The sequence below is a fragment of the Callospermophilus lateralis genome, chromosome 3 (genome assembly GCF_048772815.1).
Source record: "Callospermophilus lateralis isolate mCalLat2 chromosome 3, mCalLat2.hap1, whole genome shotgun sequence".
NCBI classification, from domain to species: domain Eukaryota; kingdom Metazoa; phylum Chordata; class Mammalia; order Rodentia; family Sciuridae; genus Callospermophilus; species Callospermophilus lateralis.
The window spans coordinates 55374167-55394444 of NC_135307.1; the positions used below are offsets into that span (position 1 = coordinate 55374167).

General features: G+C 33.1%; 1 protein-coding gene across 2 annotated transcripts in view; it reads left to right on the forward strand.

The window, feature by feature from the left end:
* Positions 1–20278, forward strand: part of Fancm (FA complementation group M) — a 66800-nt gene that overhangs the window by 28249 nt on the left and 18273 nt on the right. For both annotated transcript variants that reach the window (XM_076848255.2, XM_076848256.2), the window contains 9 exons: positions 579–792; positions 4740–4894; positions 5898–6050; positions 7224–9114; positions 14641–14732; positions 14843–14905; positions 16142–16270; positions 16821–16977; positions 19389–19495. In XM_076848255.2, coding sequence (XP_076704370.2) covers positions 579–792; positions 4740–4894; positions 5898–6050; positions 7224–9114; positions 14641–14732; positions 14843–14905; positions 16142–16270; positions 16821–16977; positions 19389–19495 — 2961 coding nt within the window. The remainder of the gene's footprint in view (positions 1–578; positions 793–4739; positions 4895–5897; positions 6051–7223; positions 9115–14640; positions 14733–14842; positions 14906–16141; positions 16271–16820; positions 16978–19388; positions 19496–20278) is intronic.

The window sequence follows — 20278 nt, forward strand, 5'->3', positions numbered from 1 at the left end:
AGGCACTTAACCACTGAGCTAGTTCCCAGCCCTTTTTATGTTTTGAGACAGGGTCCTACTAAGTTGCTGAGACTGGCTTTGAACTTGCCATCTTCCTACCTCAGCCTCCGAGATGCTGGTATTACAGGCTTATGCCACTGGGCCCAAACGTTACTTGTATTGTTGATAATTGCCATTCTGACTGGAGTGAGGTGAAATCTCAGTGTAGTTTTGAGTTTCTCTAATTGCTAGAGATATTGAACATTTTTCCATATATTTGTTGATCGATTGTATTTCTTCTTCTGTGAAGTGTCTGTTTAGTTCCTTTCCCCATTTATTGGTTGGGTTATTTGTTTTTATGGTATTAAGCTTTTTGAGTTCTTTGTATATTCTGGAAATTAACACCTCATCAATGATTATTCTGCTATGTTTTAAAATTTGGGGCAATAGAAATTTTATTCTTTACACATTTAAGTGAATCAGGATTTAGTTTAATATTTATAATAAGCCCCAACTAATAGAATAATTGCTTATTTTGGCTGAGTGGTTATAATAAAAATAATGTGATTTGACATTTTATATATATATATTTTTTTCAGACTTACAACCAGAGTCAGTCCAACAAAAGAAATATTTATAAAGCTATTTCAGGTAATAGACATGTCCTTCATTTTTACCAAGGAAGTCCACGAATGGTTCCTGATGGAATCAATCCAGAATTACATAAAATGTTCATCACACATGGGGTGTATAAACCAAAGAAGCCCTCTCGGAAGGTACAGCGGAACTCATCTCTGTTTTCCTGTAGAAATGGTAAATGAAGTTTCCCATTTGACACATGCTTCATTCACCCCCTTATTTTTATCTTGATAAGATAGGTCATATCTTGATATAGTATTTCTTTGAAAATCTCAGTATATCTTCTAAGATGTTTTGAGTGTTCTCTTTGGAAGAATAAGAAATTGTTCATGTGGCGAGGGAAAGACATATTGTCCTTACCGAGTGATAGAAATGCAGCGCTGGGGAAAATTGAAAATAATATCACCGACCCAGAGAATCCTCTCCACAAAGTATTGAAAAGAAAATCATTTTTTATATTGAATAAGCATTAAATTAGATTACAGTGTGAATTATGGGCATCTACTAAGATAATACGAAGACAGAAATTCTCCCTGTGTATATCACTGAGTGATTATAATCCTTTACATATGTTCTTAAGATTAACAGTAACTTGTCCTCATATACTATACATTCTTTCCTAGTTTATCCTAAATTTACCTGGTAATTGAGATAACTGTTTGTGTTAGTAATTGCCTTTATTCAGAGGAATAATAAAACTTCTCTTACTTCTATGACAATGAGAGGTAGACAACTTCCAGAAAGGTGCCTAAGCTAAACTCTTATGGTGATTAAAAGGTAGGGACACTGTCGGTTCCTTGATGTTTGCATTTTAAAGAGATAGCGCCTCAATTCTTAAGATGAACATTTTTTATTTGAAAAGCTGTGTAGCAGCTCCTTTATCCTTTATAAATATTTCCATATATGTCAAAGGGTTAAAGAAGGACTTGGAAACATTAAGTGCCTCTGGAAATGTTCTAAGAAAGGGAGAGGGAACACCTTTCCTTTATTCAGAGGGAAGAAACCTAAATATTTACCCTTAGAACAGATAGTGGTTAAATTTAGACAGTTACTGGTAATATTGAGAGAGTAAAAAACAAATAATGTTTTGAAAAAAATATTTTTGCCAAGAACACAGTAATGAGAATCACTAGCTTAGAAACTGTGGAGACTTTGCTGATACCAAGAAAATTACCCGCCCCCACCCTAGAGATTGAAATTAGGGCCTTCCACATGCTAGGCAAGTGCTCTACTACTGAGCCATATCCCCAGCATCCCCCCAAAATATCTTGAAATATTTGCACTATGAAAATTAGAAATAAAAAAGTTTATTTCTTGGATTTTATTAATCTTAAAGGGACTTTTAAAGAATCATAAATACATAATAGTAATTTAAGATTTGGAAGGAATCTTAGGGATCATCATTATTATCAAGGTAGGAATGTTTATTACAACATCTTTTTAAAATGCATACCCTGCCTTAACTTGAATATTTCTGTTAATAGAAATTTTACTTCTTCCCTGTGCCTGGTAGCCTGTGCCTATCATCCCACTATCCAGGAGTCTGGGTTAGGAAGATTCCTTGAGCCCAGGAATTTGAGGCTAGCGTTTGTAATATAGATCCTATCTCTTTAAGAAAAAAAGAAAAATAGATTTTTATTCCTTTATGAGAATTCTTTTTTTAAAAAAAAATTTATACATTACAGCAGAATCTAGTTTGATGTATTTAAACAAACATGGAATATATCGTATTCTAATGAGGATTCTTTTCATTGTTGAACAACTGTATGTAATTGTGGAATATTATACCTTATGTTGAAAAATCTGTCTCTGTATGTTTTTCCAGATGACTTGATTTTGTCTTCTAGATAAAAAGTATAGCTTTTCACAGAGAGAATAGATGTTTCGCAATCTCAATCATACATGGAAACTAAAAAAGTTTTATGTATCTCAGATGTAGAAGGTACAATAGTGGTTACCAGAAGCTTGAGGAGGGATGTGGATGGGAAGAGGTTGGTCAGTGGGTAAAAAGTTGCAGTTAGGAAGAATAAATTTTGGACAACTATTGCATGATAAGATAGATAACAAAAATGTATAATCATCTCTTTGTGTTTGTTGGGGATTGAGCTCAGGACCCCACCAGGTATGTTCAAGTTTCTTAAATACAATGACATAACATATGTATATATCTTAGGGACATCCTTTCATATACTTTAAAAAAAAAAAAACAACATTTTTAGTTGTAGATGGACACAACACCTCTATTTTATTTATTTCTTTATTTATTTTTATTTGGTGCTGAGGATAGAACCTAGTGTTTCACACGTGCTAGGCAAGCACTCTACCACTGGGCCACAACCTCAGACCCCTTTCGTATACCTTAAATCATTTCTACTTTGCTTATAGTACTTAATACAATATAAATGTTATGGTAATTGTTGTCATATCGTATTGTTTAGAGAATAATAGCAAGAAAATAAAGTCTACATGTTTGTACAGGTATAATCCCCCTCACCCCGAATATTTCCAGTCTGAGGTTGTTTGAATCTACAGATGCATTCTCATGCATAGCTTCTTTTGGACTTTTTTTGTTATCTAAAGTCTGGATGAAATATAGTATGAAAACTTACAAGTGAAAACTAGTGTGATTGTATTGTAGCAGTTTTAGAAAGTTTGAAATTTGAGGTAGGGATAAAAGCTAAAACTAAAAAGGTTGTAGGCTTAAACTTTTAAATAGGCAGTGGGAAAAGAGAAGTAAAGTGCAGGGGGAATAGGCCTGGTACTTCCAAAAATGACATAATAACACTAACTAAAATTAAAAAAAAAAAACACCTATAATAGAAAGATCAGGAGGATAGAAGGAAGGATGTATGGAGAGGGGAAGGGAGGGAGGGAAAGGGGAAGTACTGGGTACTGAATTATCAAATTTCATACTTTTATAATTATGTCAAAATGAATTCTAATTATGTATAACTAAAAAGAACCAATAAAAAGAAAAAAAATGACATGATAAGTTGGGCGTGGTGCACACTTGTAATTTCAGCAACTTGGAGGCTGTGGCAAGAGAACTGCAAGTTAGATCACCCTCAACAATTTAGGGAGACCCTATCTCAAAAAAGAAATAAAAGGACATGGGATGTGGTTTAGCAGTAAAGTATTCAATCCCCATACCGGAAAACAACAACAAAAATGAAAAACTGACATTACAAAAAATAAATTAAAAAGCTTTTAAAAAGCTGCATAATAGGTTGGGCAGGTAGCAAGGCCTGTAATCCCAGAAATTCAGGAAACTGAGGCAGTTCCAGGTCAGTCTCAGCAACTTACCAAGATGCAATAGGTTTTGAGCATAAAAACAGAGTTGAGCTGGGTGCATTCCTGGTTCCCTGTGATTTGGGAGGCTGAGGCAGGAGGATCACAAGTTTGAGGCTGGCTTGGGCAACTTAATAAAACCCTGTTTCAAAATAAAAAATAAAAGGGCTAGACATATAGCTCAGGGTAGAGTGCCCCTGGGACAATCCCTAGGACTAAAATAAATAAGGAATTGCTGCATAGAAAATTAATTGTTCTTGGCTTCTGTAATCTCTAAAGGAGAATAATGAAGTCATTGCTAAAGGTTAGTTCCTAGACAGAGTACTTTAAAAGAGATGAGAGAAGTTTAGAAGATATGTAGAAGCAGAAAGTGATAAACAGATTGCATTCCTATAATAAATTATAGTTTTAAGAAATTGAGGGCTGGGGATGTGGCTCAAGCGGTAGCGCGCTCGCCTGGCATGCGTGTGACCTGGGTTCGATTCTCAGCACCACATACAAACAAAAGATGTTGTGTCCGCCAAAAACTGAAAAATAAATTAAAAAAAAAAAAAGGAATTGAATTACTTAGAGGAGGGCTAGGGATGTGGCTCAAGTGGTAGCGTGCTCGTCTGGCATGCGTGCGGCCCGGGTTCGATCTTCAGCACCACATACCAACAAAGATGTGTCTGCCGATAACTAAAAAATAAATAAATAAATATTCAAAAAAAAAGAAAAAAAGAATTACTTAGAGGATGTGAGTAGACAAAACAGTTTAAGTTGATATTTATATATTTTGTGTTTGCCTTTGCAGATTTTTAAAAATTGTTTTTCAATAATTTTTTCATTTACAGGAATAAGGCAAAATAATTCAAATAACTGGTTTTTATCAGAGGAAGAATTTAAGTTATGGAACAGGGTCTATAGATTAAGAGACAGCGATGAAATTAAGGAAATAACACTACCTGAAGTACAGTTTGTATCTTTACAGGATGGAGAAAACACATCAGTAAGTTGATCATGGTTTCAGATATTCCTTATAATGATTATGCAGTAGATTTGTGAGTAATGAGTGATGTGATTGGAGTTATCAACTTACTTTAAAAAGTAAGAATGTAATCAGTTTAAAAAGAAAACCTAGACTGTCTTTTAAAAATTACTAATTTTCCTATTTATTATATATATGTAAATGTAACTGATATTTTTGCATAAGTTCTGTTTTTTCTTCCATTTTTTACCCCACCATATAATTGTTTCAAAATAGGCACATATTTGTCATTTTACTCTGTAATACATGTAGTTTGCTCTGCTTTTGTTTCCTTTTGTGTTTTGGGATTTTTTAAATATTTAACATAAGTGTTGTTGTCATGTACATTTTTATTTTTACAAATTATTTTGATTTTTGTTTTTAAAGTATAGTTAAAACTTTAAATTGGGTGTTACTTGTTTTTTTCATGTATTATGAACACATTGATAAGCTTAATGAAAGTCAAAAGAACTGATCAAAGTTTGCATATATGTAATTGCTATAGCTGGAAAAACAACCTCAGAAATGATTTCTTTCAGAAGATTTATAAAGCCTATAAGATACAGCTGTTAGAATTTATTTTATTCATTAAAAGGAAGAGTAAGGAATGGAAGCAGGCATGAAAAGTTGGGATCAGTATCACGAAAAGATTATGAATGTTTCCTTGTTAGATTATAATATAGACCGAGCAAAATAATAATTTTGAAGCCAAAAATATTTGCTTAAATATTTGCTCTTAACATGAAACTATATAAATAGGACTATGGTCAAATTGTAACTCATATAACAATTATTTAAAAATATGTTTAAAGGAGCAAATTTATATTAAATCATTTTCCTTGAGATTTTAGTTGACAAAGACTAAATGAATTCAAATTATTTGTTAGGCTTTTTTGCATATTAAGTGTGTTTTTTTAAATTAGTTTGAAATCTCACTGTGTGTCTGTTTTTATCATTTTTATTATTATTTGAATCATTAATCAAGACTCTACCAACTCTTGGGATTCATCAACTCTCTCTCTCTGAATGGAGAGTGTGGCAGGATCATCCTTTTCCTATACATCAAGTTGACCATTCAGATCGATGCCACCATTTTGTAAGCATTATGCAAATGATAGAAGGAATGAGACATGAAGAGGTAGTGTTTTATATAACTTTCTTTTGTTACTGTGATAAAATAAAGTACCCTTTATTTTTCTTAACTTGAAGTTATAATGATAAGAAAAAGTATTATTTATATTTATTGAGTAATAAGTATTATCATTTTATCTGCCTCAGTTTCATCTATGTAATAGGAATAATGATAATGGATACTTCATAGGGTTATTGTGAAGATTAAATGACAATACATGTAAGATACTTAAAATAGTAATTGGCATATAATAGGCACTCAATAAATTGTGGCTGCTATTTTTATTATAGTTATTGTTTGAGAATATTTGTAAATAAAGTAATTAGTTGTTTATTCCAGAAAAACAATGTCATCAAATTAACATGTGTTTACAGAGTTCCAGCCATATGCCAAATTCTGTTCCAGGCCTTGTGGCCACATCAGTGAATGAACTAAATAAAACATTCTGTGTGGAGCATATCTATTGGCAGGGAAACAGACTGCTTATTTTAGTATTTATTGTATTTATTATTCAAAAAAGTGGGGCGTTAACTGCTCAAATCTGTGAGTAGGGGAGGAATCCTGAGTAAGTAGCATTTGGGAAAAGAAGAGGGATGGTGAAAATTGTAATTTTAGCTTAATGGCTGAGAGAGAAGTAAAGCTCCTTCCTAAATTCACTTTACAAGTTCTTGTTTGGGGATTTTGTTAAAAATAGAAATATATTCAAAGCTATAGTTTAATAGACATACATGTACCATTTTTTTAAGAGTTTCTAAACGCTGTCCTTAATTTACTATTGTTGAGAGAATAAATTTAACATATGTATGTGATTTTCACTAATGTATATTAATTTCTTAACTTTTAGGAAGTTAGAACATTATTAAATTAAATGTTAGAAGTGGAAAAAGTCAATATTTTTATTTTTATATATTCATTAAATTTGTTATTTGTATAACTAGCTATCATGGGTCCTTTGTTTATTAAATGTGAGGAATAAAAGAATATAATGATTAAAGATAATTTGATTATTTCAGTCATGTCATTTATTGTTTTGATTTATAAGAGTAATTTTTAAGACTTAAGATAATCATTTAAATAATGAAATATTGTTTACAATGTGTTTAATATAGAGTGAAATATTTCATAGAATTATAATTTTGTTTTGTTTTTCTGTGACTTTCTTATGTTCCTTATTTACAGGATGAATGCAGCTATGAATTGGAAATGAAATCTTATTTACAAATGGAAGATGTTAGCTTGGCATTTAGCATTCCCAGGAATGACTGTAATAATCTTGCCAATGATACCTTAACTACTCACAAGAAATCTTCATTTATAAAGAATATAAATCAAGGCAGTTCATTTTTAATGACAGAATCTGATGAGAAATATGCTGAAATTTTTAAAAAAACTCATATCAAACCTACTAAAATTGTTTCTGCAAATAAAAAAACTTCTAAAGAAACGAAGAAAGACTGGCCTAATAAAGAAAATTGTGATGATATTAATTCTTTAGATACTGACAGAAATTCTACTGTTGAAACTGTTTTTCAGGTAGACTTAATAAATGGTAAAAAGACAGATGGAATTTCTGCCACATGTACTATTAATGAAAATGGTGTCAATGAGCCAGGTGTCTTAGTAACAGAGGGTCAGTTTACAAATAAATCTAGTTCTTTTGCTGGAAATTTTTTAGATTCTGGTTATAATAGTTTTAGTGATGAGAAATCTCTTTCATCTAATTTGTTTCTTCCATTTGAAGAAGAGCTTTATATAGATAGAACAGATGATCAATTTTATAATTGTCGCTCATTGACAAAAGAGGTACTTGCTAATGTGGAGAGATTTTTATCTCATTCTCCTCCACCTCTCAGTGGATTCTCAGACTTGGAATGTGAAACTGCTAAGGGTTTTACATTTGAGAATTTGCTTTCCCTACCCTATGCAGAGCACATACTAAATTGTAAGTCCACCTCTTTGATGTCATGTTCAGCTATGAATTCTCAACAAAAATTAGGATTGGATTTACTTAAACTTATCAATCATTCTTCGGAAAAAAGTTGTCTCTTTGATGCACCTAATGATAAGATTTCTGATGAGTCATGCTTCCGTGGCTTTGATGATAAAGTACATAAAAATATTAAAAATGAAAATATAGTGACTAACAAACATGTTCAAATATACATAGATCCTGCGAAGAACTTAGTTGATGGAAATAACTGTGATATTGTTAAAAATGACCTTCCAGTGTTAACTAATCAGGATGAGAGTTTATCATTATTTGAAGAAGGTAATGAAGAGTTTAATGACGTGAGCCTTTCTCCTTTGAAGAGTGATTGCAAATCTTTATGTGTGTCAAAAAAAACTGTTATAAGTGAAATGGCTCCTATCTCGCAGTTTTTAATTTCTGATGAACATTTATGTGATAATTCTCAATCCCAAGATCAAATTATTAGTAGTACTAATAGCTGGAAATCTCATGAAGATTTGAAAGATATCCATGAGGAAAAACGGAAGAGTGATCAATATGCTTTTGATTGCTCTGGGGATTTATTTTCCATTACCTTTGATTTAGGATTTTGTAGTTCAGATTCTGATGATGAAATATCAGAACAGCCATCAGATACAAATAACAGTAGACTTCAAGATGATATGTCTGGAAGAAATGTATGTATTAAGGAGGCAAAGGATACACATTATGTCTCAAATCAACCAAGAGATCATGTTGGAAAATTTACCAGTGGAGCCATACCTATCCCATCAAGTGAAGATATACACAGTCCAAATTTTGTACTTTTTCCACTGACTGCAGCAAAGGGTAAAGAATTTGTATCTCCTGGATTTTCTGAGTTTTCTTTGCCAGTACGAGAAAAAGTTATGAGTACACCCCTTTCTAAAAACACATTGAGCTCACTTTCTAAGATAAGAGAGGATATGCTTAAGACGCCAGATTCTAATAAGGAAGAAGTAAATCTACAACATTTCAAAGAAACATTGGATTCAGTTTTTGATGGTTCAAAATTTTCTCCAGAAAAGGCTAAAAGCAGTGATCAAATTTCTCTGCATCAATTCTGTGATTATTCTGCTGAAGGTAAGATTCTATATTTAGGGTCTGCAATTGTGGCTCAGTGGTAGAGCACTTGTGTAGCATGTGTGAGGCACTGAGTTCAATCCTCAGTACCACATAAAAATAAATAAAGGTATTGTGTCCATCTACAACTGAAAAATAAAAAAAGATTCCATCTTTATAAAAACCTATGACTCTAGAATAGTCTAGAAATATGCCTGTAATTTTTCCACATGTAACTTTTCAGTATAAAGGGTATGTGTGTGTGTGTATATATACATGTATATTTGTCAAATTATATTTTTCTTAAGATGATGCTTACTAATATAAGATTTTTATATGCATGCCATGGGAAAAGTATTATGCTAGGGACTGTAAAATATACAAATAAATATAAAGTTTTGGTTGTAAAACACATTTATATAGCATACGTTTGATGATGTCAGTAAAATGTGGAAATTACCATAATAACATAGTGGCTGTTTAGGAGGTTCAGGAGATGACAAACTTTTGAGTTATATTGGAAAGCCTTCATATGTATGTTGATTGTCATTTTATCTCCTCAGAATTTCTTAAATTTAGATTTATTGAAAATAATAAAGAATTTATGTGCAATAAGATGATGAAACAAAGGAAAAGAAGGAAGGTAAAGAATTTTGTGGGATAGTTTGAAGTAAAAGGATTTATCCAAAAATATTTGAGACTTTGACCATATTTAGAGGATAGAGGGTAGACCATAGAGTATCCAGAAAATTTCTGTGATCTGAGTTAATAGCTACAGAAAAACTAGAGAATATACTGCTAAATATTTGGTATTAAAATGACTTAAGTATTTTTTAAATTCTATAGATCACAACTATAATTTATTTACAAATTATTTTACCATTTATGAATTTTATTCCTTATAACTAAAGAAAAAGAATAGTTGTAGGATAAAATGAGAGTTTCCTCTGTAAAATATTTTCGTTATGTTATTCTCATTAGTATTGAAGGCATCATTCATGAATATTCTATGTAGGATGAAAGCATTTTTGAGGTGAGTTCTGGAAATAGGTTTAATTTTCAAAACATGACTGTTCTACATAGTTTGAGGTGTGTCCTGACATATGTATTTTCACTAAGTGTATCTTGCCCCTGAGCTTTCGATATTTGCTTTAATGTGACTGTATTAAGTCTTTGTTAATGGGTGAGGTTATTTTACTGTTTCTGTGTTAGATTTATGCTAAAATTTTTTTTAGCATTGTACTTAACTACAATGATGAGCAATATAATCTTGCATATATATATATATATAATTTATTAGGGACTATGTCTTTATTCCCTAATATACTTTATTTCCTAATATATACTTTTCATTTCATCTATTGAAGGATTTAAGATCACTTACCATATTATATATATTAAAAAATAGCTCATTTAAACAATACTAAGGTAGTTAAAAAGGAATCCTTCTATAATTAGTTCTTTACTGTAGCCTAGCCCTTCATTTAACTCTGACTTCCTTACAAGGTAATGAAAAAAGGAAAAAAACAGATTATGTAGTGCCCTTCCCCCAGTAATTTCATCATTAGTTTATTAAATCATTTTCTATATTTTGGTCACAAATATGTGGTTTGTTCATAGAAGTTTTTTTGTTTTTCTTTTTTAGTGCTTCTTTGCAAAAAGGAATCATTCAGGTTTATCTGTCTGGGTAGATGTTCCCTAGCACAGAATGTGAGGAGAAGCTTATTGTGTGGATTTGTATTATCTATTGCTGTGTTACAGAATACCACAAAATTCGTGGGGTAAATGTTAGAATAACATTTATCTCAGTTTTCATAGGTCAGGAATTCAAGAATTGCTTAGCTAGGTGACTTTCTGGCATAGGATTTCTCATTAAATTGTTAATAGTCAGGATTTTTTCTGGTTGCAGACATCTGAAGGCTTGAATAGGCATGGAGAATCTACTTCCAAGATGACCTGTTCAAAAAGGAAGCTAGGCACAGGGGCACATGCCTGTAATCTTAGCTGCTCTGGAGGCTGAGACAGGAGGATCGCAAATTTATCCCCAGCCTCAATAAGAGTTAAGTTGCTATGCAACTTGGATCCTGTTTCTAAATGAAATACAGGGTGGGGCTGGGGGTGTTGCTCAGTGGTTGAGTACTCATGAATTAAATCCCCAGTACCAAAAAAAAAAAATAAAAATAAAAAAGGGTAAGGGAGCAATGGAAGGTACACAGGAGTTATTAGTCCATAGCGACTGAAATCCAGCAGGGCTAAAACTGGAAATTCCTTGATTAGGGCTCAAAATATGGGAATATTCTCTGATTCTTGGCTCCATCCTCTGAATATTTGATTTTTTTCTTTAAACAGGTAACTCCTGCCTGCTGCTTTTTGTTATAAATTTGGAGTCAGAGTTGCCTTTTCAATTTATACTGTTTATCCCTTTCAATTGCAGCTGGCTATCTATCTTCCAATATTATTTCTTTTAAGTCTTGATGAGCATCTTATAAATCTTCTTGGAGTCCATTCCATTATATATTGTCAATTATCTATGCCCACAAATCTTTTTGGGGAAGAAAAATGTCTTTCTTTACCTTAGACTTTGTGTGTGTGTGTGTGTGTGTGTGTGTGTGTGTGTGTTGCTGGTGATTGAACCCAGGGCCTTTTGCATGCAAGGCAGGAATTGTACCAATTGAGTTATATCTTCAGCCCCATACCTTAGACTTTTGCTGAGATATCTAGAAGATAATTTCTTAAGCTTCTTAAAAAGTCTTGTTATTTGAGAGAATCTCTGAGGCGCATCCTTAAAATATTTAAGGGACCTTTTGTCTGACTGAACAGTATTCTGAGGCATCACCTTATTTTAGTTTGTTTTATTTTTACCTACTGGGTATTGAACCCAAGGGGGTTTTACCATTGAGCTACATCTCCAGCCCTTGCCTTCCTAAATTGCCCAGGTTGACCTTGAATTTGTAATCCTCCTGTGTCAGCCTCCTGAGTTGCTGGTATTACATGCATTTACCATTGCATCAGCTTGAGGCACCACCTTTGATTTCACTGGGCCAGTGAGAGTATTGGAAATAAGACACACACACACAAATATAGAGAAAATGGGACTTGGTGGACCAACTAAACTCCTGATGGGAAAGAGACTGATCACCTGCAGGTTCTACATCAAAAGGATTCACTTTGAGAAAGCTTCTTCAGGATAAACAAAGTTGTGAGTGGAAACAGCCTAATTGGGGCTTATCAGCTTACACCCTTCTCTCTTCTACCTCCAGGCAGTTTCTGTTTGAACACAAGTCCATGAACCATTAAGTTCTGTGAGTTTTACAGAACCCCCTTTGAACAGATGTCACCAGTGACTAAGAAATCTCAATCAGTGCCTTTCCACTGAGAGTTCTGAGAAGGGCATTGCTTCTGCGTTGGGACTTTCCGAGAAACCTGTAATTCATTCATTGCTCCCAACAGTTTGATTAGAAAATTTACTAATTTTAGTATTGTCTGCCACCTGAGGATGCCTGGAATTTTCAGAAGCAGCATGTTCCACCCATTTTATGTTTTGTTTTGTTAAATATATTTTTAGTTGTCAATGGATCTTTATTTTTTTTACATTTATTTATATGTGGTGCTGAGAATGGAACCCAGTGCCTCCTACATGCTAGGCAAGCACTCTACCACTGAGGCACAACCCCAGCACCCGCATGCGCCCCCCCCACTCCCCGTTTCATGTTTAATAGTTCTTTTTTTAGTTTATTTTCTCTCTTGTTTTTTACTTTAACAGCAAGAAGCAATAAGTGATATTGTAAACATTTGTCTAGAAGTCTGTTTAGTGAGATCACCTCAGTCAGTAGGTACATATTCTACTTTCCATGTTAATTACAGTGTTTCCACACTTTCTGGCAATGTTTATAAAAGATTTTCTTTCATCCTATTTCCAATAAGTTCTTACCTGTGGACTCCTCAAGTGGCATTAATATTCTTATGAACAATGTCTCTGAGGCTCTTCAAGGCTTCAAGAAAACTTAAATCCTCTCAGTTTCTGCCCACTATCTAATTCCAAAGTTGCTTCCCCATTTTAGGTTTTTCTTATGTCAATTCCCTTTTGAGGTACCAAAATCTCTATTAGTTATCTATTGCTGCCTAATTAGCTACTCTCAGAATATAATGACTTAAAAGAGAACTGTTTATTTTCTCAAACTTTTTATGAATTAGAAGTTTAGGGTAGTTTAGAAAGGTTCTGGCTCAGGATAGTTTAGAGGTTGTAATTTAGATATTGACCATGGCTCTGGTTATCTGAAAGCTTGAATAGGTTTGGAGGATCTGCTTTTAAGTTGATTTACATTACTACTGGTAGGAAACCTCAGTTTGATGTGTGGATTTCTCCATAGGGTCCTAGATATGTCCTTAAAACAAAGCATGTGGTAGCTGGGGATGGTGATGTATGTCTGTAGTCCCAGCTACTCAGGAAGTGGAGGTGAGAGGATTGCTTGAGCCTAGGAGTTAGAGATTAGCCTGGGCATCAGAGCAAAACAAACAGCATCTGGCTTCTCCTCATGCAGGTAATACAAGAGAAAGAGCAAGGATGTAAACATAATTCCTCTTATGATTTATACTTGTAAATAATATGCCTGCAAAAGAACTTGCAAACATATCTTAAAACTCCCACAGGGCTATTGTAGAAGGTTTCATGAAGAATCAAAGGGTGTTTTCAATCAAAATTTTTTCAAAATGTAGAAACAGAACTTTAATTAAGTACTTAAAAATGTGAAGTAGTTGATTTTGCGTATGAGGACTTTGTTTTTGTTTTCTTTTGGTGCTGGGCAGTGAACCCAGAACATTGTTCATGCAAAGTATGCGTTTTTACAACTGAGCTACGCCACAAGCCTGAGGGTTTTCATTTTCACGTTCCTTCTGACCTTGAATATGTAATGCTAGTTACATTTTGGTGAATATCTTACCTTTTTTTTTTAAATTAAGATGTTGAGGGACCTTTATTTTATTCATTTATTTATATGTGGTGCTAAGAATCAAACCCAGTGCCTCACACATGCTAGACAAGTGCTCTACTACTGAGCCACAACCCCAGCCTGCATTTTTAAAATCTTCTGCTTAAACGTACATGTTCATGTACACATATGTATACAGAGAAATAAAAAAGAATCTTTTAATACATAATTTTGTAGACTGTATTTTAATGATTTCATTCATTCACGAAAGAGGATAATAAGTGCAAGGGACAAAAAGACCATAATTGGTTTAGAGATGAATTCTAGACTAAAATTACATCTTGCTTTCTCTTGTTCTCATTTCATGCAATGTATAAAGCTGAATCTCGTTCAGGATTTATTATCAAAGTTATTGTCCCTATTTTCCCCATTGGCACTGTTTATTTTTCTCTCTCTTTCCAGGCTGATTTTTTTTAGCCAAACTTTTGAAAAACTTTTTTAAAAAGTAAATAAATGTTGAGATTGCCAGAAATATTCATTATTGTAACCATTTGTAAGGTATGTAGTTATGATTGGGTAAACTCAAATCTCTGACTGGATTTTTTTAAATAAATTACAGATGAACCATTACTAGTAAGCAATGAAAGTGAAGATGATGAGATTTTCCTAAGAAGTAAAAAACGAAAAGGAAATGTTTTAGAATCACCTGAAGTGAGTCATTCAGTAATTACAATAATGTAATCATTAAAGAATATTTTCTTCCCTTGAGGATTTTGTATAACCTTTCTCAGTTTGTTTATCCATTTGCTTACTTTACCTAGGATCAGAAAAATAGTGAAGTTGATTCTCCAATTCATGCTGCCAAAAAGCGCAGGTTTCTTAGAGTAAGTAAATAGATAATGTATAATAATTTAGATTCTTTTAGAATAAATCTTAAATGTATGTATAGGTAAATATAGTTATATTTTCTCTATAGGTATATGGGTAACAGGAAAATTGATACTATATCTGATGTGATTAAAATTTCTACCTTTGTTGGGTGCGGTGGTACATGCCTGTAATCCCAGTGGCTTGGGAGGCTGAGACAGGAGGATCACGAGTTCAAAGCCAGCCTCAGCAAAAGCCGTGTGCTAAGCAACTCAGTGAGACCCTATCTCTAAATAAAATACAAAATAGGGCTGGGGATGTGGCTCAGTGGTTGAGTGCCCCTGAGTTTAATCCCCTATACCAAAAAAAAAAGAAGAAGAAGAAGAAGAATTTCTACCTTTTAGTTTTCAGAGCTGTATTTATTGTAGACTTTTCTAAGCATAGTACTATGTTAAGATGCTGGGGATATTATCAAGAATATATTCTGTTAGGCATGGTAGAATGTGCCTATAATTCCAGTGGCATGGGAGGCTGAGGTAGGAGGATCCTGAGTTCAAAACCAGCCTCAGCAATTTAGTGAGGCTCTAAGTAACTCAGTGAGACCCTGTTTCTAAATAAAATACAGAAAAAGGCTGGGGATGTGGCTCTGGGTGAACACCCATGGGTTCAATCCCTGGTACCAAAAAAGAAAAAAAAGCTAAGTACTGAATGCTAATGATCAATCTGTTTTAAGTTAAAAATTGTTTCTGTGAATTGAAATTATTTTGATAAACTATTGATTCTTTTGATGGGCTTTATATTATAAGAGATGTAGTGGTAGGTCTTGGAGTCAAACTTTGTTATTGTTATATTGATTTCTTGGTTTCAGAGGATTCCTGTATTTTCTAACAGATTTGATTAGTTTTGGGGAAACTCTCAAGGATATTTAAAGGAAATTAAACTGAAAATAAGAGTTTATTAAATAATTTGATGTGATACTAAATTGAATAAATATATATGCTAGTATTATTTACATAACCTGGTTTGGTAATTAGCATGTAGTATTATTTAACTTATTGGTTTTAAAATTCTTCAGTATTATGTGTTTATAACAATAATCTGAGTTGTGAGATCAATTTTATTTTCCTAAGAGAATATTGGGCCAACTACTTAAAAAGAAAAATATGAAAATGAAAGCAACAGTCCTTGAAAAATGTAAGATAAAACAATTCAAATATTTTTGCTTATGTCAAAATTTTGTTGCATTTTTATAGTCAGAATTATCATCTAGTGATGAGGGTGAGAATTTTCACAGACCACATTCACAATTAGAAGATTTCAAGGACTGTAACAGGAATGCCAGAAGAGGCACCAAAGTCCAAAAGACACAGAGTCACCTAAAGGTAATCTTTTCTTTATTTTACATATACATATTTTATTAGTAAGGATCATTGGCTTCTATATCAAAGTAAGTAAATTTTTTTTAATAGAAAGATGCCACAGTTTCTTTTTCTTTTCTTTTCTTTTTGTACTAGGGATTAAACCAGGGGAATTCGACCACTGAGCTACACCCCCCAGTCCTTTTTATTTTTTATTGTTTCACATTTTGACAATATCTAATTAAGTTGCACTTGCTGGTGCCTCAGCTTTCTGAGTCACTGGGATTACAGGCGCATACCACCATGCCCCACAGAAAAATCACACAATTTTTTAAAAAGTATTTTGCTACCAATCTTCTTTTTGTTTTTTTCCCTGGAATTAAAATCTCCAAATGTGATATATTTTTTCTCCTTTGTGTTGGTACTTTGTCTTCCAGTGTTGCATTACTTTAAATTTAGTACAAGGCCCTGGGTTTGATCCCCAACAAACCCCTCCAAATTAAAAATCTATTTTTCAGAAATTAAACCATGAAAAGAAACTATTTTCTCAAGGGTGTTTTCTAATTTATTTTAGCATATAGCTAGGAAGTTTTTCGATGATGAAGCAGAACTTTCCGAAGAAGATGCAGAATGTGTTTCATCAGATGAAAATGATGAGTCAGAAAATGAACAAGATTCCTCATTACTAGGCTTCTTAAATGATGAAACTCAACTTTCACAGGCTATAAATGGTAAGTGTTATAATGATGCTTTTTAAAAAATGGTCTTTTAGCCAGGTGTAGCGTGGTGCATACCTGTAATCCCAGCGGCTTGGGAGGCCAAGACAGGAGGATGGAGAGTTCAAAGCCAGCCTCAGCAACAGTGAGGCACTAAGCAACTCAGTGAGACACTAAATTAAATACAAAATAGGGCTGGGTATGTGGCTTAGTGGTTGAGTGCCCCTGAGTGCAATTCCCAGTACCAAAAAAAAAAAAAAAAAATCTTTCAATGTTTCTAATATCATTTAAATACTTTAATTCATTTTCAAAGAAACTAGACATTAAAGGGAATTAAATTTGGTATGTGCGTAGTATTGGTCATTTTAATTTAAATTCTGTTAGTACTTGCTTTATTTTAGACTTGTTTGTTTATAGGCTTCTGCCTATTTAGAATAATTCTCCCCGGATTGATCTTGATGGCCTGTGTGTCAAAGGTTCATTTACCTAATATTTAATGTTTGGTAATATGAGGCACTTGGGAAAGATGGCAGTGAACAAGGGGACAAAAAATTTTCTGTATTAAACATATTTGAATGGAAGGAGATAGAATATACATAACAACTAAATTACTCAGTGTATTGTAAGATGAAAAATTTACATAAAAATAAAAATATAGGAAATTGGACTGGCTGGGGTTGAAGTTGTTAATAATGGACAAGTTGCCATTTTAAATAAAATGATGAGGAGTAGGCCTTATTGAGAAGATGACATTCGGTTAGTGACTAGAGAAGAGGGATTGGGTCTGGAGAATATAGCTCATTTGGTAGAGGGCTTGCCTAGTATGCACAAATCCCTGGGTTCAATCCCCAGCACCACCAAAAAAAAAAAAAAAAAAAAAAGAGGGATTTAGCAATGTGGATTAATAAAATCATCTGAGAAAAAAAAAAGCTAAACTTTACTGAATTTGCCAAGTAAGGGAGATTTGGTTTCAGAAAACATGTCTTCAAGCAGTGCCTTGAGCATATTTTGTATATCAGACATTTTGAGTTAACGATTAAAACTGGCTATAACAGAAGTGAGAAATACTCTGATACGCTCTTCAGTATTCTGGTCTTTCACAGATGTTGTCCTTTATTCTGCTCATGCAATCTTTGCTAATGATTTACAAAAGCAAAGTTTCCCAAGTTTAAAGAGAAAGAAGTATAAAGTTCTGATTATCCTTAATACTAATATGATTTACAAAATAAGATTTTATGCCTTTCATGCTCATTAATCTTAACCAATGTGGTTTTTGTAGGTTTACACCATAATCTTGGTGGTAGAATGTTGATTCAAAGATAAGAAGCCAATTCCCTGAGGCATGTGTATGCCTAGCATTGTGACTGGTATTAGGTGGAAGGCAAGAAGTAGCAGTGAGATCAGAGACAGATCTCACTGTAGTCAGATCATCATCTGACATATTTGAGTTAAAATCTCTCTAGGTTCTATATTGAGAATGGCCTACAGGGCAGTAAAAGTAGGGAACCATCTAGGATGCTGTTGTAGTAAACCAAGCCCAACTGAAGAATAATAGTGACTTCTGCAAAGATAGTATTGAAGAAGTTGAGAAAGATTAGATTTTGGATAGGTAAAGCTGACAGGATTTTCTGATGGGTTAGAAAGAGAAGAGTCAGTGGGCTAGAGCAACAGCATGGGTATAGTTGTTATTTGATATTGAGAAGAGTGCAGATGGAGAAATTTGAATGGAGAATGGGGAGAATCTCCATTTTAGACATAGTATATTTTATTTTATTTATTTTTTTAAAGATAGAGAGAGAGAGAATTTTTTAATATTGATTTTTCAATTTTCGGTGGACACAACATCTTAATTTTATTTTTATGTGGTGCCCTGCGCATGCCAGGTGAGCGCGTTACCGCTTAAGCTACATCCCAGCCCAGTGTATTTTAAATATATGTGATTTCAAAACTTAAAAAAATATATGTGATTTCAAAACTTAAAAAAAAAAGGTATTCATTGCTATAACTTTTAAAACTGATGAGCATAAAAACTTGTATTTCCTAATTTTTACTTAACTGTAGATCATAAAAATTGGCTGTAGCTTTTAATGTTTCTAAATCCAAGTTTTCTTTTCTACCTGAATTTCATTGTGTTTTTTAGAATAATTATATAAATCAGATACAGTCCTAAAGTCTTTGTATCCATTTGTTTTGAATAGAAAAGCACTGTCTAAATCATGTTCACCCAACTAGATGTCTGATTTCAGAAGCAAAAGTCCTGAATTTGCATTTTTGAGTAACTATTTTTCAACATATTTTGTTATGTATTACTATCATTTGAATAAAATGTTTTCACATTGTTTGAATCATTAAATTTGAAGTCAAAGTTAAATACCAGTTTTTATTTAAAATAATTCTATTTTATCTTAAATTCTTACCTTTTACAGATTCTGAAATGAGAGCTATTTATGTGAAATCTTTGCGTAGTCCATTGATGAGCAATAAGTACAAAATGATCCATAAGAAACATAGTAATGTAAACATTTTCTCACAGGTATGAACTATAGAAATAATAATGGAGAATTTCTTGATGCTGATGTTGAAATAAATTCCTGTTAATGATCCCTTAATTTTGTTCCTAAAGCTGGGCTATTAAGGCTATTCAAGATTTCTGCTTAGAGACAGGAAGGTGGACTAAATTAGTTCTCAAGGTCCCTTTTAGGCCTTATTAAAGAATAATTTGATCCAATTAGAATATACTTTGAAGTGGCCTGGGGATATAGCTCAGTTGGTAGAATGCTTGCCTCGCATGCACAAGGCCCTGGGTTCAATCTCCAGCACCATTAAATAAAACAAAACAAACAAACAAACAAAAACCAACAAGCTGGTTGTGGTGGTGCACACTGTAATCCTAGCGGCTCAGGAGGCTGATGCAGGAGGATCATGAGTTCGAAGTCAGCCTCAGCAACTTAGCAAGCTGCTAAGCAACTCAATGAGGCCCTGTCTCTAAATAAAATACAAAATAGGGCTGAGGATGTGGCTCAGTGGTCGAGTGCCCCTGAATTCAATCCTCGGTACAAAGAAAAAAAACCCAAAGAATATATTATGAAAATTTTTTCTAATTAGGAGAATGTTTAAGGGAAGTGAGTAGAAATGTATCATCTGCTATTTAAAATTTTGATTCTCATATATCATGTTTCTCTTAAAATATTAATTTTTTTCATAAAATATATTCTAAAATCTATAGGTCATCTTTGACTTATGGATAACATTTCTGTATTCATAAATTGTCATATTTGGTATGATAATATGATTATTCATATCTCTATACTTACCA